General features: G+C 33.7%; 1 protein-coding gene across 1 annotated transcript in view; it reads left to right on the forward strand.

The window, feature by feature from the left end:
* The window catches only part of TRPM7 (transient receptor potential cation channel subfamily M member 7), a 94761-nt gene that overhangs the window by 8761 nt on the left and 62150 nt on the right, over positions 1-23850 (forward strand). Inside the window, 8 exon segments of the mRNA XM_006920365.3 lie at positions 8922-9001; positions 10533-10571; positions 15569-15767; positions 17434-17647; positions 19856-19980; positions 20828-20999; positions 22243-22417; positions 23319-23442. Coding sequence (XP_006920427.1) covers positions 8922-9001; positions 10533-10571; positions 15569-15767; positions 17434-17647; positions 19856-19980; positions 20828-20999; positions 22243-22417; positions 23319-23442 — 1128 coding nt within the window.

The following is a 23850-nucleotide window of genomic DNA, read 5'->3' on the forward strand; positions in this document are numbered from 1 at the left end:
TTTACAAACATAGGCATTATCTGAATCTGTTTAATTTTTTAATACATAAAACTTCACCAAATATTTGTCATTCCACGGAGGCTTTTTAACAGTGTCTTTAAAACCCTCTCAGAGGGTTCACATCTGAATTATCAACAATATTTAATTAATAATTAGTTGGAAAATTATATAATTGTATTAACCAATGTTACCCCAATAAACTTAAAAAAGTAAAAATAAAATAGTTAAGCCAATTAAGAGTAAGAACAGAACTGTAAAATAAGGGCCTGCCTATAAGAGTGCCAGAAGGTCAGATATATTGAACTCTGATAAAGGAAGTTAGAAAGTGCCAATCTATTTCAGCATTTTGCTTTAGGTTAGCCTTACTTTTTCTTTGTTATTGTCTGTGCCATTGTTGGCAGGCGTGTTGCCTCATGTACATAACTTGAAATTTCTAGGTGTGTCTGTAGTGATAATTTATTAAGGGTATGCCTTTTATTTGTAGACAAACCCCTTTTTAATTTGATTACCCCTTCTTTTGAGTATTGGTCATATTTCCTTGTTTCTTCTTATATCTGGTAATTTTGGATTGTACCATAGATATTTTGAATGTTACTTTATGGAGGCTCTGGGTTCTGTTATAGTCTTCTGAAGACCATTGGTTTTTTTTTAAGTAGTTGTTATGGATTGAATGTTTGTGTTCCCCCCCTAATTAAATGTTGTCCCCCTAAAATTAACCCCAGTGTTATGGAAATGGAGATTGGGACTTTGGGAGGTAATTAGGGTTAGATGAGGTCATGAGGATAAGGTCTATGTAAGAGACACCAGAGAGCCTGCTCTCTTTCTCCACCATGTGAGGACACAGTAATAAAAAAGGTGTCTACAACACAAGGAGAGCACTCTCTCTACTAAACACTGACCCTGCTGGCACTTTGATCTTGGATTTCAGTCTCTAGAATTGTGAGATAATGAAGTTTGGTTGTTTAAGCCACCCAGTCTTATTTGTTATGGCAGTCCAAGCAGACTAAGATAGTAGTTGATTAACTTGCCTATTCAAATTCCAAGCTCCGTCACCCTTCAGTGGGCAGCAAAAATATATGTTCAGTTATTTTATTCTTGCCTGGACTGCTTGGAGTCTCTCTCATGTATACATAACTTCATGGGTCAGCCAGAGATTTGAGCAAAGTTAATATGCAATATTTAGGGCTCCCTTTCTTGCAGGATTTTCTCCATCACGTCTCAGCTGCTGTTTTCACTTTGAATTTGGTATTCTGGTTCTTTAAACCAGTAAGACTGGGATTTGTATTAACAGCTCAGTTTTAACAGCTCAGTAGGTGTAGAGTGAGTCCTGTCTTCAGGCAAAAAGCCTTAAAAATGAGAAACTTATTCTGTGCTGTTCCTTTTTGCCAAGAATAGACTCCATCCAATTTCTGCCTGCTTTTGGTTGCTCTTCAGTGCTGTTAAGTAGTCATTTTTTGTTTTTCTTTTGTCTAGAGTTTATGGTTGTTATCTGTGGGAAGGTTAGTCCAGTAGAATCTCCACATATGGGAACTCCTTTCTAGTATGAATATATAGAATCTTAGAGTGTATTTAGTCATAAAAAATAGATTAATTTCTGCATGCTACTTCGAAGTAGGATTTTAAAGCAGTCTTTAAATTTTATCCCCAGTTTTTGCCGTCAGCTTGTATGCAGGTAGGTTGTGCTGGTACTAATTTGTTTGGAGAGTAGAATGTGGTTAGAGAGGTTATTTATAATGTATATTCCCCTATTGCTGGTAGACAGGAAGAATTAATAATTTATGGAATTTTGAAGCATAGTTAAGATTTGACTATATGCCAGGCATTGCGCTAAAACACCTTGAATGGGTCATTGTGTTTAATGTTCAGAGCAATGTTTTGAGATTATTCTATTTTACAGGTAAGGAAATGTTGCGAGATTATTCTATTTTACAGATAAGGAAACAAGTTAAAAAATTTGCTTAAGGTTGCATAGATGATAAACAACAAAGCTAGAATTCTAACTCAGGTTAATCTGACTCCAGAATCTGTTCTTTAATTATTGAAGTTGCCTAAATGATTTTTAAGTTTCCGTCTTGTGCTAACATTATCTAGTTACAGTTTTTACCTTACCTAGAACACTTAAGTTTAGGAATTTTCTGATTTGTGTTCGCAGTGTGCCATCTCTTGGTAAAATTTAGTAATGCAGCTTAGCAAAAGAAGTATAAAATTAGGAATTTATACGTGTATTTATAATTCAGGGCACATTTGATTGGCTAACTGATGGCAGAGCAGAAACTCAGAAAGTAAAAAATTGTAGAAACCTATCCTTACAAAGGATTTACAACTCTCAACTGGGGTATGTGACTATCGGGTATGTGAAGCCAATTCCTAATGTAATAAATGAAGGCCACAAACAACAAGAACGTTGTATGTGGGGAAAATATATTTACATTTGGCGGCTACACAGAGTAAGAGGCAGTAAGCCCTTGAAATAAACAAAATTGGTGAATAGTTAAGGTAGAGGAAGCTGTAAGAGATAATTTTAAAACATGGTATGTCATCGTATGTCCTTGTAGGCACAAATTTGGTAAAAATTTGGGAACATCAGAGTGATGTGATTTAAGTGACTTAGCAAACAGTTATGCTAAAGTTTTGGATGGATTCGCCAATTAGAAACTACTATGGAAGGTTCGAGGTTGTAAAGAGTTAGTACTGGCTGTTTATTTATAACAAAAATGATAAAATGAGACTAACTTGTGAGCAAGATTTGTTCTAAGTTCTGAAATCCAACAACATCCCTGTTTTGAGTAGTTTTATATTTTGTAAGTGACTAAAGTATGTTAGGTTGGTGCTGATTGGAAAAAAAACCGTTATTTCTGGAAAAAAGCTAGACGTATGTACTCATACACTAAATTTTTTGGTCTATGTTGTTTAGGTTTTATGGTTATATTCATGTGGCCTATTTACATGCTTTTTTAATTTAAATTCCTGCAGGAAAAAGTAATTTCATTAATTTACATTAAAGCTCTTTAGCCCCACCCTTCCCCCCACCATTGAAAAGCTACTCTTGACTTTTCATGAAGATGGTGCTGAAAGTGAAGAAGGAAGCCCCTCACCCTCCCTAAGCTGAAGCCAAAGCAAAGGCTTTGAAGGCAAAGAAAGCAGTGCTGAAAGGCTTCCACAGCCACAAAAAAAATAGAAGATCCACTCGTCACTTACCTTCTGATGGCCCAAGGCACTGTGGCTCTGAAGGCAGCCCAGATTTCCTCGGAAGTGCTCTCTGGGAGAAACAAGCTTGATCACTCTGCCATCATCAGGTTCCCTCTGACTACCAAATCAGCCTTAAAAAAGATAGATGACAATACACTTGTATTCATTGTGGATGTCCAGGCCAATAAACACTGGATCTGATGGCCCATGAAGAAGTTCTATGCCATTGACGTGGCCAAGGCCAACACTCTGATCAGGCCTGATGGAGAGAAGAAGGCATATGTCCAATTGACTCCCAACTATGATGCTTTAGATGTTGCCAACAAAATTAGAGTCATCTAAACTGAGTCCAGCTGGCTAATTCTAAATATAAAAAATTTTCACCGTAAATAAAAAAGAAAAGCAACTCTTAATACAAGGACTTACTGGGGTTGTAGAACTGGATAGAAAGGACATTGGTGTCCAAAAAACAGTGTAGGAGAAGAATCTGAGGTGTTTGGCACATGCTTGTTGGATCGAATTGATTTAATGGGAATGGGAAAGACCTATGCCTTTGTGGGATTTAGAGGATGGGTTGGCAAACTATGCCATGTGGGCCAAATCTGGCCAACGCTTGTATGGCCTTGAGCTGAGAATGGTTCTTACATTTTTTAAGGGTTAAAAAAACAGAACAAAAAATATGTGACAGATAGTTCGTGGTCCAGAAAGCCTAAAGTGTTTGCCATTTGGACTTTTATGGAAAAAAATTTGCTGATCCCTATTTAGAGTATGGCCATCCTTCAAGAAGTGGGGATATTGAAGGAAATATCAGTTTAAGGGGAAAGATGTTCATATGGGCCCCAATAAGCTGCACATGTTGTTGGAAATTCTAGAGGTGAATTGAAGAAAAGATGAGAAACCAGAACTATATTAATAGTCTGTAGCGTTTATTTTTCATAAGGTATTGTGCTAAACTAAGGGATATGGAAATTACCTGTTCTGTTCATTCCTTTACTAGTCCATGCCTCCATTATTCCTCCCTAAAAGACTGTGGTGGCTCTAGTTTATTTTATTTGTCTCTCTGCCAGATTAATCTTCCTAAAGAGAGCTCTGATCATTTCTTATGTCAAATGCTACTTGGGACTCATTTTTCTTCCATATATAACTATCTCTTAAATAAAAATGTCAATGAAACTTTTATTTGCATTTAGTAGGCGAGCATAAGCTATGAAAAGTATATACCTGTAGTTCATTTTTATGAGTATTTCAATTAATAAATATCCAAACTTTTGCAAGCCAGCATTTAGACTTAACTGCAGTTGAGCAGTCATTTTGAAATGTATTGATGGAATTCTTCCATCCCTATCCCCACCCCGGTTTGAGTAACTAGAGTTGCTTTAGTCAGGCTATTGCTGAGGAGCAGAATAGGAGAAAGAAAAGGGGAAAAACAATACTGGTTAGCATCAGTTAGTAATTAACAGTACCTTTTAGGAGAGGTATGTTAGCCCTTCTGTTTTTTTTTTCCCCAGAAAATTTTATACTGAGTGATCACATAGGAATTTCCTTTTCGAAAGTAATGTATTTCTATTTACTTGTTTCAAAAAAGATGTAAGAAAAGTGGCACATCAAGTGATTTTTAAATGCTTCTCTAAATTTCTTTTAAAATGTCAGTAGAGGCTTTAGAGCTAGGGCAAATTATTAGCTGTATGACTTTGGGCAATTCCCTAAAGTCTCTGCATCTGTAATGTGGCAATACTAATAGTACCCAATAGAATTTCTGTAACCATAGAATAAGTTAATGCATATAAAATATTTAGAACAAACTGGCAAACACTATATCTACTAATTAAATTTATCATTTTTTATATGCATTTTGAGCAAAGGGTTTACAAAAGATACAATGTCAACTCTTTTTCGGCAACATTTTTTATGTGATGTTTGGGTAAATTATGTGGATTGGGAAACTATAACGGTCTGGTGATACAGAAGTCATAACTTTGGGTTTCCCTGTGTATGATAACTCTTATAATTGGGCATATCCCTGTGGGGACTTTGGAAACTATGTGTATGAGGTTGTTAGGGGGGATATTTGCTTTTGAGGGGCATGAGGCAATGGCAGATCCTGTATCTACTCAATGTGTATCTTGTTGTCACCTTGCACTTGAGCTGTCTGCTGCATGGTTGATCCAGAGATTCCCACCAGAGAGGAACAATTGATACTACCTTGTTGGTAATCTGTGACTTCTGATCTGTTTTTCTAAGAGGCTCGTGCCAAGTGTGGTCTCTTTATCTCTAATTGAGCCTAAGAAGAACCTCCTGGTGGGCTTCGTGCCTTTTTGACCTTCATTTATTGTATAAAACAGTTTATTTTTTTTTTCAAGTGTAATGGGTTTTTAATTTATTTTAATTAGTTTCAAGTATACAGTACATTGGTTAGACATCTATATAGTTCATAAAATGATCCCCCCAACTGCTCCCTCCCTCCCCTGGTCCTCCACCTAGCCAACATGTTAAAGATGCTGTGCCTCACTTCAGATTATGGTTGTGGAGTGATTAAAGGGGCCATCATAGGAATAATATACCAGCAGTTTAACCCACATGGCTGGATCTTTTGGTTCTTTAGATAATGCTCTAAATATGTTCCTGGGGATGGTTCTATTGCTCTATAGTTATGTAAGGGAGTAGGGGGAATGGAGGTGGCATTTTTAAATAGCATAAGCCTCATTGAAAGGTGACATTTGCTCAAAGACTTGAAGGAGGTAATAGAATGAAAGTAATATGGTAGGATGCAGAGATGCAGAGCACTAGGACCTTAAAGATTATTGTAGGGACTTCGGTTTTTATAAAACTCTCAAGTAAAATGTGAAGATATTGGAGAATTTTGAGCAGAGAAGTGACATGTCATATTTTAAAAGGATAACTTTATCTTTCTTGAGGAATAGACTGTAAGGTGGCATGAGTGGTTTCTGCAGTAAGCCAGGCAAGAGATGATGATGGCTTGGATTAGAACAGTAGCAGTGGAAGTTGAGAAGGGTTTAATTCTGGAAATGTTTTGAAAACAGGTTGACAGATTTTGCTTATGGGATTACATATGAAGTATATAAGAAGAGGAAATCAAGGATGTCACTAAGTTTTTGCCTTAAAAAAACAGAACTGGAGGAATAGAGTTGTCTTTTACTGAGATGGGGAAGACTGCATGAGAAATGAGTGTTCAGGTGAAAGACGAGTTTAATTTTGGCCGTATCAGGTTTGAGATGCCTGTTGGACATCAAAATGAAACTGTTGAGTAGGCAGTTGGATATATAAGCATGGAGTTCAGGAAAGGATCTGGCATGGAAATATAAATTGGGAGTCATCCAGTGAATTGATGGTAACTTGGCTGTGAGCACTAAAAGAGTGAATATAATTGCAAAAAAGAATTTCAAAGTTCGAGTGAATATAATTGGACAAAAGAAATCCAAAGATTGGGGAGAAGAGGAGGAATCAGCAAGGATACAAAAGGAATGGTTAGAGAACAAAAGAAAACCAAACTGATGAAAATGTTTGAGCAAGATGAGAATGATCAACTTTGTTAAATGCTGCTGACATTATCAGTGAAGATGAGTCCTGAAAATTGACCTTCAGATTTAGAGAAAATCAGTGATCTTGTTGAAACTCATTTCAAGAGAGTGGTTGTCTTGGAAGCCTAACTGGAGTGGGTTTTAGAAAGCATGAGAGAAGAAGAGGGAAAAGCTTTTTCTAATGATCTTGCTGTAGAGGGAGGCAGAAACATGGAGTGTTAGCTTGAGGAGGAAGTACAATCAAGCAAAGGTTTGTGTGTTTTTTTAAAAAATGAAGAGAATAATAGCATGTTACATGCTGATGGGAATGAATAAAGAAGGAAAAGAAGGGAGAATTGGTGGAGAAAGTCCTTTAGTTACTGAGGCGTATGGGATCTAGAGCAGAAGAGGAGTGTGGTTGGACTTAACTAGGAGCACAGGTAGTCACAGGAAGGAAGAGTATATGTGGGTGTAAGTACTCAGAGGTAGATAGATGTGATAGAAGTTTGTAGAAATTCTTCTCTTGTTGCTTCAGTTTTCTCAGTGAAATGAGAAGTGAGGTTATCAATTTAGAGTGAGGCTGGAGGTTTGAGGAGAGAAGGAGATGGTGTAAAATCACGCAGGAGAGTGAGAAAATGTACCAGGGAAATATATTATGAGTATTATAATATATTGGGCATCATTAAGGAGCATTTGAGGTTTGTGGTCATGGTTTTAAAGTGAAACCAGAGGGCATGGTTTTTTTTCTTTTCCTAGTCATATGAACAGTATATAGGTAGTTATGAAGTGGGTGAGGAATTTGGATTAAATCTGGGTTGAGTATGCCAGATGTATTCTAGAAGCAAACATGAGTTCTAGTACAGTGAAGCTACAGAGATTGCTACTTTTCTTTTTTCCTGGGAGGGATGTAGGGGAATCTAATTCTTCAAGGGAATACCAGGTTTTAGTTAGAATAAGAAGGTGGTGGAGGCACTATGCTAAATGAGCTTCAGAGGGTAGGGCATTTTGCTGATGAAGGACCTAAAGTTCCAGAGGACATTCTCTGATTTTTGTAACTGCAGGATCACAGTGTAATTTGCTCCTACCTAAGTGAGTCTATTTAAAGGAAAGTAATTGACCTAGGAAATAGACATTTTGAATGAGAGGTGGAATTTTAGAACCAGAATTAGAGAATTTGGAGGATAGACTAAAGTTTATCATTATAGTACCTGAAGGATTTGACAGAAACCAATGAAACTTTACCCATCATAATTTTATCTAGAATATCTTCTCTCAGAGATTTCCTTTTGGAATATAGGCTCTTTTTGTACTGTCCTGGTGAGATCTATAGATCTATATATTTATATCTATATGTATGTTAGAGCCTGAAATCTTTAATCTACTCTATCCTTCCTTGTAGAGTTTTGCCTATCTCAGAACATAATGTCTCATCCCTTTTTAGTCAGTTAAGCATAGCAGAGTACGGAATCTAGGGATCCAGTCAGAAGTTTTAAAGGTCTTTTAAATTTGAAATAAGTTGAGATTTACAGTAATTGAGGAAAATGTATTAATCTTCCACAGTGATCCTAGATTTGTTTTATTCTCCATATTAATTTTTTGCTGTATGTATTTTGAAACTGTTTTATTTGGTTATTCATATTTAAGATTGTTACAGCAACCTGGTGAATCAAACATTTGTAATCATACCATAACCTGCACTAACCCTACTGATGTTTTAGCGTCTATTTTTTGTTATCTTTCTTTTGATTAGAATTTGCTTGATATCTATTTCTGTCCCAGTACCATTGACCATTACATGTTCTTATGCTTTAGGTATTTCTCTACCAAATAGAATATGGCTAGGATTTATTTTTTTAGTTAAATCCTACAATCACTTTTAATTGGTTTTTGAATGATCTGCTTCCTGGGATTATACCAGCCCTGTTTGAGGTTTTTGGCTTACAGTGTGAATCTCCCAAACTTAATTTCCCTCCTTTCTGATTATTTGAATTGGCAGTATCTGCACAGCATTATTGATGTAATAATTTAAATCACCCTGGACTTAAGTGGAATGGTTCTAATATTTTGGGTGTACTGTCATCAGTAAGCATATAGTATATAGTAAATATTTAGCAAATTGAAAAACAAATAGTATATAGTATATATCATTATATTATTTTCTTGTAATATTAGGGGATTAATTTACAAGCCATCTTTTAAAATTTTTTGTTTCAGTCCCAGAAATCCTGGATAGAAAGCACTTTGACCAAGAGGGAATGTGTATATATTATACCAAGTTCCAAAGACCCTCACAGGTAAGTATACCTTTGTTTATTTCTGGGTTTTTCTAGAAGTTTAGATGTAAATTATACTGTTATTTATTTATTAAGAACTAAAGTTATTAAATTATTTGTAGTCACTGTTTATTTTTGTGCTTACTGTTAATGTTGTTCTTACAATGTAGCATCATGTTTCTTAACCAGAGAGCATAAATATCATTTCCTGGGTCACATTGCTAATAATTCGTAAAGATGGGTATGGAATTTAGATCTTTTTAGTTCAATGTGCCAGTTCTAAAATATGACACTATTGTTCTTCCATTGAGAGAAATTTAAGGATTTGCTTTGTTTAAAAAAATAGATTGTGTTATCATTAAGGAGTTTATTTCCTATAATTTTGTTAATTTAATTTTGCAGTAGAAATAAAAGTATTAGGTGTTGAAAAAATCTCGAGTTGTTATTAAGTGTTCTTGGCTGTTGTCATCCGTATGAGACATAATCTATAAATACAGTTAGCTGGTCATTTCTCTTTACACTAGTTGAATTTTAAAATTAATTTTATATGAATAGGTTAATACATGGATTTACAAGGTACCAAAAGTTATAAGTGAAAGTATCCTTTCTGCATTAACTGTAAATTCCCCTTAAGGAAACTGGTATTACCTATTCCTTGAATACCTTCCAGAAATAGTCTTTGCATATCCAAGTAGATGTATATCTACTTCTCCTTTTCTACTTTGAAATATATACTGGTTAGTTTATTGTATTTATTGTCTTGGCAATAGCCGTATTGTTTTTATTGTTGCATCTTTTTAAATTATATGTCTGTATTGTAATTTGTTTTAGTAGTTTCTTATTGATGGACATTTTACCTGTTCTGTTTTTCTTTCTGCTGGTTGGAAAAAAATGCTGTAGTGAATAACCTGGTACATTAATCATTTTACACATATGGTACAAATATTTTTTAGGCTATACTTTTAGTACTGGAATTGGAGTTTGAGAAGGAGTTTACATTTTTTATTTTGATGAGTATTGCCAAGTTGCCCTACATAGAGATTATATCAGTTTATACTCCCTCCAGCAGATGTGAGGGAGTATATTCTCTATATTCTTGCCAAAGTATTGTCTTAAAGGATTTTTAAGATATCTTTTCTAGTCAAACTCCTTTTGAATTATTTGTTCATGTTTTCCTTTTTTATATATATTTGATAAAGCTATAGATTAGGAAAACTAACCTTTTGTCTGCAGCTATTGTTTCAGTTTGTTTTTAGACTGCATTAGTGGCATATTTTTGCCACGTAGAAATGTATTTTTATGTAGTTAAATCTGTCATTTTTCCTATATTTTCTGGGTTTTATGTCATACCTATTGTATTTAAAATATGGAAACTGTGCGATCTTAAAAAAATAGTTATTTGACTTTATAAAGCACAGTATAAAATGATCTATGATATCTATTAAAAAACTAAATTTATGATTTTTCTTTGTTTTGTACTTTTATGTAGGTTTTATAGTTTCGTTTAAACTAATTTTTCTCCCTTTAAGTAACAAATTTACCTTGTTTATAGATGCCTTCCAGGATGTCAAATTTGTCAGCAACTTGTCAGGTATGTTAAATAACATAATCCAAACAATTAATGTTAGAAATGTCAGAATACAGTGCGATAAAATTCACAGGCTGTTATATTTGAGGGTTGCTTTACTCAGACTTGGGACATTAAGGATCAGGTAAGGCTGCTTGAAACTCAAGCGAAACTACCTGAGCAGAGTTTTAAAGCTGAATGTGACTTAGTTGGGTAAAGATTGAGGGAAGAGAGAACAGGATGTGAGAATGCCTGACAGTGAAAGAGATTTATGGTTCTGTCAGGAAACTGCAGAATGTAGTATGTATGATGGATATTGGAGAGATGCAAGTCTGGGAAAAATAAGTAGAGGCTAGATCATTTAAGCTCTTTGTGATTATGCCCCATAGTTTTGATTTCATAGTTTTCATGTGAAAAGGATATATGTAGGGAAGTAACATGCTCAGGCCTGCCTGCCTGCCCACCCACCCGTCCTTTCTTCCTTCTATCCTTCATGTTTTGAAGAGATTGAATCGGTAGAAAAAAATAGTTTGGAAAGTTTTGGAGTAATTTTGGCCAAAAAAAAAAAAAAAAATGAGAGCCTGAATTAATATAATGGCTGTGATGATGAAGAGAAGTAGACATATTTGAAGGGATTAATGAGATAAACTCAATATGATTGGTGAATCTGTAGAGAAAGGGAAGATTTGAGGAGAGTAACTAAATTTCTTACTTAGACAACTTAGTAAATAGTAATGTTCATTAAGATCTGTTTAAAAAGCATAAGAAGAAGAGAAGTTTCCTGGTTGGTAGGCTATGAACAAAAGTACATAGAATGAGTTCATTTTAGATATATTGAATTGTTTACCATCTCTGGTCTTGTTCATTATTACTTCTTCTAGATGGGAAGTTCCATCTGGTGTCTTTCCATTCAAGATAAAGATCTTTTATCATTTGGTATAAAGCAGATATACTGGAGATGAATTTTCTCAGTTTAGTTTATCTGAAAATATGTTAATTTTACTCTCATTTTTAAAGGATATTTTCACTGGATAGAGAATTCTGAGTTAACAATTTTCTCATTCCTGCACTTTAAAGATATCATTATATTGTCTTCTGGCTCTTGTTTCCAGTGAGAAGTCAGCTAATGTAGTTGTTCTTCTGTTTGTAATGTGGTCTTTTTTCCTTCTGGCTACTTTATTTTTTATTTTTAAAAGTTGATTTCCTTTGGCTACTTTAAAGATTGTTTTTTTCTACCTTTGGTTTTCAGCAGCAGGTCTATAATATGTCTGAGAGTGGTTTTCTTTGTACTTAACTCTGCTTGTGTAATCTGCAAGTTCATGATTTTCATCAAATTGAGAAGTTTTCAGACATTGTTTTTTAAAATATTTTCTACACCATTCTCTGTCTTCTCTCTTGGACTTCAGTTATACATGTTAGATTGCTTGATATTTTCCACAGGTCACTGAGGACCAGGTTTTTTGTTTGTTTGTTTGTTTTTCTAATCAGTAATCACTTCATTTTTATTTTTTTCACTCGTCTAACTTGCCCCCCTCAATGTTTTTTTGTTTTCCCCTTAATTTTTTTTCCCATTTATCAAATTTGTATTGATCTGCCTTCAGGTTCATTAACCTTTATTTCTACAGTCTTTAATATGCTATTTTGCCCAGTCAGCGAACTTTTCATTTGATGCATTATATTTTTCAGTTCTAGAAATTCCATTTGATTCTTTACTGCAGTTTCCATGTCACTGCCAAGATGCCCTATCTGTATCCTTATTATCACCATCTACTTTTATTAGTCCTTGAACGTATTTATAATACCTGCGTTAAAATCTTTGTTTACTAATTACAACATCTGTGTCATTTAGGGTCTGTTTCTATTGACTTCTCTTTTCCTTGATTACAGTCCCCATTTTCTTGTATTTTTCATGTCTGGTAACATTTTATTGTGTTCTTTGAACGTTGTACATGATCCACTTTAGGAGTTTGGTACTATGTCATCTCCTTTGAAGGGTGTTCAGTTTGTTCTGACTTGTGATTAAGCTATTAGCAGATTCTTTTGTCCCATTAGGCTTGATTTTATCCTTTGATAGGGCAGCTCTTTTTATTTTGAACTTAGGCATATGATGTGGACTTTACTCCTAAGGTATAGCCTTTTTGGGATCTTAGCTGAATGACCAAGGTGCTCAGTGATGTCTTTTCACATTGAACTAAAACTGCAGTGTCTCCTAGCCCTTTATAACTCCATTCTCAGACTCACAGCAGGTGATTTCTGCTAGATGTCGCAGAGTCTTGCTTGACACAGGTACAGAGCTCAGTTTATGGCCAAGAACCCATGGTGAATTCTCATACAAGGTTGTCTCAGTCTCTGTATAACGCTATCTTTGGTACACTGCTACAAATTCCAGCTGTTTCACCAGCTTGGAATTTTGTTTTCTGCCTCCTTGCTCTGCTCAGTGACACTGCTGTTTTCTGCCAGGGCATCACCTCTATTCAAAATGGTCGAGAAATTGCCCTAGGCTGGTGCAGTCATGGAGAGAATCACCTCATATATTTCCCTCATTTCAAGGATCAAAGTCTGATGCTTCCTCTTGTTCAATGCTGAAGAAAAAATATCTTTGTTTACTTTCATCAAGATTAGCTAGAAGAACTCACAAGATTCAGAATGTAGTCTCTCAGGGCTAAGATTTAACAAGCATGATGATAGCCGTGTTGAGAAAGTTCCCTACTTTTCCAGTTCCCTGAAAATGTAGGGTGAATGGATGTTGAATTTTGTTGGTCTTTTCAGTGAGCAAGTTTTTTGTTTAATTGATTTTTCTTCATTGTTCTTCTCTTTTCTGTTTCATTGTGTTCTCTTTATTATTTCTTTCTTTCTGCTTACTACGGGTTTAATTTGCTCTTTTTAGTTTTTGCGTGGAAGTTTAGATGAGTATCGCTTGCAGTTCTTTTCTAATTTAAACTATATACTACAAATCTTTATCCTTTATATTAGGGATCCCCAACCCCCCCAGGCTGCGGACCAGGTTTGGTCTGTAGCCTGTTAGGAACCAGGCTGCACAGCAGGAGGTAAGCGGCAGGCAAGCGAGCAAAGCTTCATCTGTATTTGCAGCCACTCTCCAGCACTACTAGCATCACTGCCTCAGCTCCACCTCAGATCATCAGGCATTAGATTCTCATAGGAGCACCGGTCCCTGCCAAAAAGGTTGGGGACTGCTGCTTTATAGTACATTTTTATACTATAAAGTGTGTAAATAAATATACACTTTTATTCTAAACACTATAATTACATTCCATATGTTTTGATATTTTTATTTTCATTTTGTTCGAAATATTTTCTGTTTTTTTTTTGTAACTTATTGATCCTTGAGTTAATTAAAAGTGTGTCATTTAATTTCCATAAACTTGAGCATTTTCCATATGTTCATTAGTTTCAAGTTTAATTTCATTGTGGTCTGAGAACATACTTTGTATGATTTCCATCCTTTTTAGTTTATTGAGACTTATTTTATGGCTCAGAGTATGGTCAATCTTGGTGAATACTTTTGTGCACTCGAGTGGAGTTTTTATTCTGTTAGGTAGATTGCTCTGTAAACATCTATTAAATCACTTTGGTTGGTGATTCTAGGATTCCAGGTATTATAGGATTCCAAGTTGACAGGTGGTTTCTTGTTTTAGTACTTTAAAGGTGCTGTTCCAGTGAATTTTTGGCTTGCATAGTTTTGGACAAGGTGTCTCCTGTCATTCTTATCTTTGTTCTTCTGTACACAATGACATTTGTATTCTGGCTTCTTTTAAGATTTTATCACTGGCTTTCACTAGTCCCTTCAAGCTGGTTTTGCTTAGTTCTTATTGAACTGCTCAGATCTGTCAATCAAATAGTTTTCAAATTTTTATCTCCACTCCCTCCTTTCTGGGTCTTGAATTACATTTGTGTTGAGCTATTGATATTGTTCTACAGGTCACTAATCTTCTTATTCCTTTTGTTCCTCCCAGTATTTTTACTCACTGTTTCATTTTGGATAGATTTGATTGCTATGTCTTCAAGTTACTGTTTTTTGTTTTTTTTTTGTTTTTTGTTTTGTAGTATCTAATATGTTCTCAATCTCACCCTATGACAGTTTCATTTCAGATATTGTATTATCTTTAGATGTTCTAGTTAGGCTTTTGTTGTTGTTGTTGTTGTTAAGTTCTTATACTTTGTGAGGCACATGCAGTCCAGGTCTAATTTAGCTTTTCTGTATAGGTATTACTCTTCTGAGGACCCTTTTGTAGGCCTTGCATATTATGAGATCTCTCCATTCTGGATGGTGGAAACACCAACTGTTCCCTGCTCTTTATGAACTTCAGGAATTATATGGCCTACTACTCTCTAATAGTCCTTACCAAATATTTGGGTAGTTTATTCTTATTCATGCTTAAGGAGACCGTCCTGCATATATCTGGAACTCTTTCTCTCTCTGTAGCTCTCTCCTCTTTTTGTTTTCTGCCCCACAAATTCTAGCTCTCTTGGTTTCTATAAACTCTTATATGATTTTTTATCAAATCATTGAGACTGCCCAGCTTTTTTGGACTCTCACTTCCTACGTAGTCCAGTAAGTGCTTCTAAATAGAATGCAAATTTTTGTTCCGCCTCAGTCCACTGTTGTAGTCACTGCATAGATTAGTTTGCATTTTCTTGAATCTGTCTGTATGGAATTAGATATGTACTTTTTTGGTGGCATCTGTCTTCTTTCATTCAGAATGATGATTCTGAGATTCATTCATATTGTTATGTTTATTAGTGGTTCATTCCCTTCTATTGTTGAATACTATCCTATTATATAGCTATACTGTATTTTGTAGATGCCCATAGTAAATTTAGATGACTGTATCATCGAATACTAACATATTTATACTATTTCAGTTCTGTAGTGAAAGTTTTCATTTATTGATATTGTAAAATCAACATTTTTATACTTTTTATTGGTTCATTCATTTTAATTCTGTTTTTCATTGACTAGTTTTTGATGGGTCTTTTTAAACATTTGTTTTTTTCTTTAGGTGTTTTTGTGGTCGCTTGGTCAAGCAACATGCTTGTTTTACTGCAAGTCTTGCCATGAAATACTCAGATGTGAAATTGGGTGACCATTTAAATCAGTCATTAGAAGAATGGTCTGTGGAAAAGCATACAGAACAGAGCCCAACAGATGCTTATGGAGTCATAAATTTTCAAGGGGGTTCACATTCCTACAGAGCTAAGGTATGTCACATATTTGAGTTTTTACTTCATTTATCTTGTTATCTAAGTAATTTATTACTGACAATTTATGTAGCATGATGATGTCAGAAAATTACTCTCAATCTTTTTTTTATGTATTTTGAAGTTCTTTGTATAACTGCATGCAAATAGAGACTTTTTATATCTTAGTGAAATGGACCTTTTATCATTATAAAATGTCTTTTATCTCGTCTCTTTCTGACAAGTCTGCTTTTCTCAGTAATCATATGGCTAAATTTTCTTTTACTTCTAAGCTTATGTTTAAGAGGTTTCTTTTCAAGTGGCATGTAATTCATTTTAATACTGTCTCACTTTTTCTTTGTTCCTATTTGTTTCTTTTGATTAAAATTTTTCATTATTTACCTCCTTCCTTATTAGCATATTATTTATACATTCTTTTTCTGTTCTTTAATCTTATAATAAACACTGTAAATTACATTTTAAACTTGTTATATTATGAATTAAGTACTTTTACTACTTCCTGGACAATGCAATAACCTTTAGAATACTTGTAACTGCATTTATTTCTCTCATCACTTATGTGCTTTTGTTGGCATGAATTATATTTCTTTCTGTATTTAAACCCCCAAAACATTATTAATCATTTAGATTTACCAACATTTTACCCCTTATGTTGTTCAGCCTACCTCTCTGCCTTGATAGGAAAAGAGATGGTGGGCCCATCTCTTCAAGTTCTCCTATTCTCCTGGATCCTGATCCCTCAGGTTCTCACTGCTTTGGTACCTCTCTCATGCCTTAAAACAGATGTTATTTATCTGTTTTCTAAGTTTCTCTAGCTTCCAGGGGCAGAGTTAGTCCTAAACAACCTAGTTCATCATTGTGAGAAGTGGAATTCCTCATTTATTTCTAATAGTCTTTTTTTGTTTTAATTTAATTTTGCCCTGTTTTCCAAACACTACTTTTGTACCCAAGTATAGCAATGAGTTAAAACTAATGCAGAAAGACTTAGTGTAGAACAGGTCTCATTCAGAGCATTCTTAAGGGATTCTGGAGTAAAATTTATTTATTAATTTCAGTAATTTGTGGGTCAAATCCAGTTACTTCCAGTGAGAAAAACAACCATCCATATTAAAAATATCTTCATTATTTTACTACACAGTCCAAGTTCTATTATAAATAGACTGTATCATTGACAGAACTTTCAAACAGATAATTTAGTATTTGCTTCTCTTTAATAGCAAGAGTTGTAGAAGCCTCCATATATATATATATCTATATATATATTTTTTACCATTCTTCTCTCTTTTTCCTTTTTCCCATCATTGTAGATAGCCTTAATACTTCATATTCACTGCATACTCATAGTTGAACAAGCTAATAAATACTGTGGATAAATTTATAAATTGTATGAATGGTAATTGAGTTTATATAAGCAGAAAGAGTAATATATTTATGTCTTAATTTTAAGGTTTAAAAATTAGAGTGTCACTACTTCCAGAATGATTATCCAACTTTAAAATCATCTATTGTTGCTTATTCCTAGGAGTATAAATATATTAAAAGTAGCCTATGAAATCTATTTTGTAATAATCTAATTCAAATAGAAGTTTTCTAAAGCTGTATAACATTGCATTATGAAACCTATGACCGTATTCGATTATTTTTTCTTTTTACACATCCTTTTTAGTATGTCAGACTATCATATGACACCAAAACTGAGGTCATTCTACAACTTCTGCTTAAAGAATGGCAGATGGAATTGCCCAAACTTGTAATCTCTGTACATGGGGGCATGCAAAAATTTGAGCTTCACCCACGAATCAAGCAGTTGCTTGGAAAAGGTCTTGTTAAAGCTGCAGTTACAACTGGAGCCTGGATTTTAACTGGAGGAGTAAACACAGGTAATGTGACGATTATGCCTATTTTATTTAATGCATTTGTTGATTTTTTATAATATCAATTAGATATTTGAAATAATAGTCAACATTGAAAATAAATATATTTAGTTGTTCTGTTAAATAATCTGTAGTTCCTAGGTATAGATGGTAACTATAAATGTATTTAGTTTTCATTTAGTCTTTTTAAAAAAATGACACATTTTAGAGCAGAGGATGGCAAACTGTGGTACTAAATCCAGCCCACTCCTTGTTTTTGTAAATAAAAGTTTATTGGAACACCGCCTCACTCATTTGTTTTTGTATTATTTATGGCTATTTTTGTGCTACACGAGCAAAAGTGAATAATTGTGACAGAAGCTGGGTGTCCTACAAAGCCTAAAATATTTATTATTTGGCTCTTTACAAAAAAGGTTGCTGATCCCTAGTATAGAGCAAAGTATTATTCCTGTCACTTTCTGGCTACTGGTAAATTGATAGAAGAATGGCAATCTATTACCTAGGCATTGGCGAGAAATAGCTTTCAAAATGAATTTTTAATATACTATAATCTTTCATTCCAAGTCTTCTCTATCACATATACAGGTTAGATATTAGATAGCCAAATTACTTTAATATCCAAAGTAAAACAATTATTACTTAAATTAGCTTGCAAATATCTTATTCATTACCAACAACTTTTTTGAACCTCATTGTATATCAGGCATTCTTCTGGCTGCTAAAAATACATCATTCCACAAAACAAATATTTACCTTTATGGAATTTATATTCCAATGGAGGAGATGCAGACAACAAACAGATAACTACATAATGTATAATATGTTAGATAGTAAGTGCTGTGGAGACACACGAAATAATACAGTTGGGATGGTGGAGAGAGCTTCACTGATAAGGTGACATTTGAGTAGAGATGGCAGAAAATAAGGGAGCAAGATAAGAATAATGTGGGGCAGAGCATTTAAAGAAGAAGGAACAACTTGTGTGTTGAGAGAATAGTAAGAAGGGTTCAGTGTAGCTTGAGTGCAATGAGCAAGGAATATTAAGTGATGAGGTCAGAAAGTTATGGGTATTTGATGATGGCTAGGATGGGGTGGTGTGAATAGCAAGGACAGTAGATCATTATATAAGGCATTGTACTCCACTTTAAGTACTTTGGCTTTTACTCTGAACGAGAAGGGATGGTTTTAAGCAAAGAGTTGACAAAAGCAAATATCATTTGGATGATTTGAAAATAGACTTAGTAGACAAGACAGCGGTTGGAAGACCAGTGAAGATGCGACTTCCATATCCAAGTGTAAAATGAGATCTAATGCATTATAAAATCAAAGAGAGTGACACATGGATTTCCTAGGGCTGCCATAGCAAAACACCACAGATTGGGGTAACTCGAACAAAAGAAATTTATTTTCCCATTTGTGTAGGTCCAAGATCAAGGTATTAGCAGGTTTGATTCTTCTCTTCTTGGCTTGCAGATGGCCACCTTCTTATTGTATCCTCTTGTGGCCTTTCTTATGTACATGTGCATCTCTAGAGTCTCTCTTTGTGTCCAAATTTCTTGTTATAAGCACACTCGTCAGATGGGATTAGGGCCCACTCTAACAGCCTCATTTTAACGTGATAACATCTCTAAAGGATCTGTTTCCAAATTCGATAACATTCTGAGATATTGGTATTAGGATTTCAACATAGGAATTTGGAGGGTAGTGTACAGGTCAGTTCATAACAAGTGATAATTAAGAGTTATATGCTCTTTTGAATTGTCTTTTCTACTATTCTTCCAGTTTTTGATTCAGCTAGACAACTTTTGTAGTTGTTTGGGGGGTGTGTGTGTGTGTATGTGCGTGTGTGCGTTGCTTATAGTCCTGAGTCATACTCTTATTTTTTTTATAAATGATGTGTAGAGCAATAACAAAAACTACAGTACTTACATGAGGAATCTAAGAGAAGACTAGGCATAACAACATGATAAAAGTTAGTTTTATGTGTGTTTCAGGCAGTTGTAATAATTTGACATCGTGGAATTTTTTTTTTTTTTTCCTTTTTGGTCCTTGTGTTTTCTTTTGTAAGTTTGTCATTTGGACCTTTTTTTGGCTATTATCTTGTATGTATAAAGAAAAATATCACATTGTAATGTTACAGATTAAGCACAGGATTTTTCTTAATTAACACAGTAAATATTTTCAAATAAAGTGAATTAAATTTTGTATGAACAGGTGTGGCCAAACATGTTGGCGATGCCCTCAAAGAACATGCTTCCAGATCATCTCGGAAGATTTGCACTATTGGAATAGCTCCATGGGGTGTGATTGAAAACAGAAATGATCTTGTCGGGAGAGATGTAAGAATGGTTTTAAAAATTCTTATATTTGAACTTATGTGTAACAAAATAAGAGCAAGAATAGAAGTCAATTTAAAATATTCGTGAACAAACCATACTTTTCAAATTACCTTTAAAAAGCATTTCCCTAAGGTTTTCTTCTGATCTTTTGAAAATGCACTCATAGATATAAATGTCATTATTATGTTGGTGCATTTTGGTTTCTGCCTTTTTTGTGTAACTATTTCACACCTTTTCCATATCATGCCAGTCTTTGTAATGAAATTTTTAAAGACTAAATGACATTAAGAATTAATTTTATTGTCACTAAGTAGTAATCGAATGCTATTCATTTTTTATTTGAATAGATTAAAGATATGTGAATGGGTTATAGATACTTATCAAGTGACTATTAAAAAGGAATTAATTATAATCCCTTTCAAGTGCAGTTAAATTTCTAATATCAATTTTAAAGATTCTGTTTATTGCTAGATAAATAGCAATATGACATTCAATTGCTTTTATTCAGTGTCCTTTACATATTGCTCTTTATTCACTAATAACTCAGTAGTTTCTTCATATTATTTATTTACTTATTTGCTGCTGCTTTTTTTGCATGTGGTAATGAAATATTATTATATTCTGCAGTAAGAGTAAAAATATATTTGTATCGTTCAACCCATATTGATTAATCTTCAACTGCTTAAAAGCTTGTGCTTTTGGGTACATTCTTTGACATTTTTTATTTGTTGCTATAAGTAAATGGAATTTTATCTGTACTTGTCTTTACAGATCATTTCAAAGTTTATTTTTACTTTACACTGTATTTAATCCTTCCCACTAACTCTTAATATTTGACATTGTTTAGGTGGTTGCTCCTTATCAAACCTTATTGAACCCTCTGAGCAAATTGAATGTTCTGAATAATCTGCATTCCCATTTCATACTGGTGGACGATGGCACTGTTGGAAAGTATGGGGCAGAAGTCAGACTGAGAAGAGAACTTGAAAAAACTATTAATCAGCAAAGAATTCATGCTAGTAAGGGAATTTATAAATTTGTTACTGTTGAAATTACTCTGGCCTATATTAATTGTCAGCAACATACTTAAATGGTAGAATATTCTTTGAAGTGCTCATTTCCTGATGTAGCAAGATAACATACAAAACAACCAAGAGTCACTGACTTTAGGCAAAATAAGAAGACCTAGGAAAAGAAGTCTGAGGCCAAATAGGGTATTCAGATATCAAGACCAAAGCCATAGAGGTTTATTGGGAGCTCTGTTGCTCTTGTAACCCCATTGCAGCCCAGAGAATTCAGAAATATTCTTAGTGTATGATATATTCTAATATATGACTTTGATATTCAAGATTGAAGAATAAAAGAGGGAAAAAAATGCTTTATTGCAAAGTAATAATCACCTTGCTTAAAGTTTATAACCTGTGAATCACTCTTTGGTTGTTGTGTATTAAAAGCTGGTATTCTTGATACTGGTCTTTCCACCCATGGTCAAACTTTCTGGTTCAACACCTAGATTTTTATTTCAAAGAGAATACATTTTATAATCTTAGAACACCAAGAAGGTGAGCTCTATGACAGTTTCGAAATAGAAATTCAAAATTATAGAACAGTGCATTCAGATTATGATGGAATCATAGCATCTCTTAAAAATTAGGACTGTTTTAGAATCCTGCAGTTACCTATATTTTGGATACTTTCACTGCATTACAGGTTATTGTTAAAAACAAAAATTGGTGTTCACTAAATTTTTTTCTGTTACTCTGGTAGAGGTCTTGGATTTTATTGATCATTTTCTTTTTTATCTTGATTCTGTCATTAATTTCTATATTAATGTCTCAGGATATTCGAAATCAGAAATATACATTTTAAAAATGAATAAAACATATAGTAGAAGTTCAACTTGCACAATATTAAAAAGCAAGCTAAAAGCTAAAAAAAATTGGTGTTATGAATTTCTTATCAAGAGTTGACTTAGTGAAATAAACAAAGTAACTTTGCTTTTCAATAAATATATAAATTCTAGTGTATATCTAATTATATATTAGATTTTCTAATTTTGTCATTTAGAACAGACTTTAAGTCAATGAAAAAGTAATTTATTCAATATTTATGTCAGACTGGTATGTTGAGTGCTTCAAATGAACTCAACAGCAGTTTTATAAGAAATTATATTTCGACTTTCTATTGTTGTATTTGATTGGGTAAAAAATAATATTAAGTTACTAAATTTCGCCTAATATTTTAATCTTTTATTTTTTTTAGGAATTGGTCAAGGTGTTCCTGTGGTGGCTCTCATATTTGAGGGTGGGCCAAATGTTATCCTCACAGTTCTAGAATACCTTCAGGAAAGTCCTCCTGTTCCAGTTGTCATATGTGAAGGAACAGGCAGAGCTGCAGATCTACTAGCATATATTCATAAACAAACAGAAGAAGGAGGGTAAGTGTATAATTACAACAAATTTTTACTAACTTTATGTAAAAAGGCTTGACGTTTTTGGAATATTAGATTCATCTCAGTGTATCTTTTGACCCAGTAGTTCCATTTCTGAAAATTGTTCCTGCAGATGTTCTTGTACATATATGAAATAACGTACATATAAAGTTACTTCTTATAGTGTTGTTTGTAATAGCAAAAGATTGGAACAAAATAGAACATATATCAAAGGGACTAGATAAATAAATTATGGTCTATCTGCACTGGAATAGTTTTAGCTGAGTAGGGTTGGTATCTGTGTCCTAGATTTGGGAAGATTACCAAAATATGTACATATAAAAAGGAAGATGTAGAGTATAGCATGTATATTGTACCACCTTTTATGTAGGAAAAAAGAGGGAATAACTTTTATATATAGAAAGAGATCCTGGAAAGTTGTTAGGCTAATAGTGTTTCTCGAAAGCATTTGAAATGGAACTGGGCAGATGGAAGACAGTAGGAAGGAGACTTTCATGTTTTAGATTATTTTATATCATTATATCTTTTGTGCCATGTAAATATAATACCTGTTGAAAAAAAAATGCCAATGTGCCCATGACATCTTGGTGAGATATTGCTTTATACACAATAATGTCTTAAAATTATCTTTATACAATATCTTATAAAATGTGAGTGCTGATATTGCAATTCATGCCATGTAATAATGTTCAGAGTAATCCAAAGAAAAATCAGTCCTTTCAATTTTTACCCCTTATGACTTATCATGGGAGTCTCATGAAGGAGAAGATTTTACTGAGGGTCAAGTATTTAATATTAATATAGGATCCACCTGTACTTCATATCAGATTCTACAAATAATGAAAATTGAAATCAGTGAATTAAATTCTGTCACATCTTACTCTAGGAATCTTCCTGATGCAGCAGAACCTGATATTATTTCAACCATCAAAAAAACATTTAACTTTGGCCAGAGTGAAGCATTTCATTTATTTCAAACACTGATGGAGTGCATGAAAAGAAAAGAGCTTGTAAGTAGGTTTTAGCAGAGAAAGCCTTTTTATTTTATTCAAAGTACACTCTAAATTGGTGAAAAACTTGTTTTTTAACTTGAATTTAAAATTATAAATCTTTTTTAACCATGTGAAGATGTCACTGTTTTGTTCAAACTGAGAGATACCAAGGAGAAAGATCATAGTTTTTATACATTGAGACATATATTTGCACTTCTATTTTAGAAAAAGTTTTATAATTTGGCCTCAACAGATTATGTCCAGGGTCAAGAAAGAGTGCTAAATAGTTGTATGTTTTCCAAAATATACTTAGGAAAAAAAATGTTTTACTCTGAGCAAGTGATCAGATTAAATTACAGATAAGTGCTGCTTAATTTCAGCCCTCTAAACATGGTGTTAAGTTTTTAGAGATAAAATTTTTTAGCA

The sequence above is a fragment of the Pteropus alecto genome, unplaced genomic scaffold (genome assembly GCF_000325575.1).
Source record: "Pteropus alecto unplaced genomic scaffold, ASM32557v1 scaffold86, whole genome shotgun sequence".
Taxonomy (NCBI): Eukaryota; Metazoa; Chordata; class Mammalia; order Chiroptera; family Pteropodidae; genus Pteropus; species Pteropus alecto.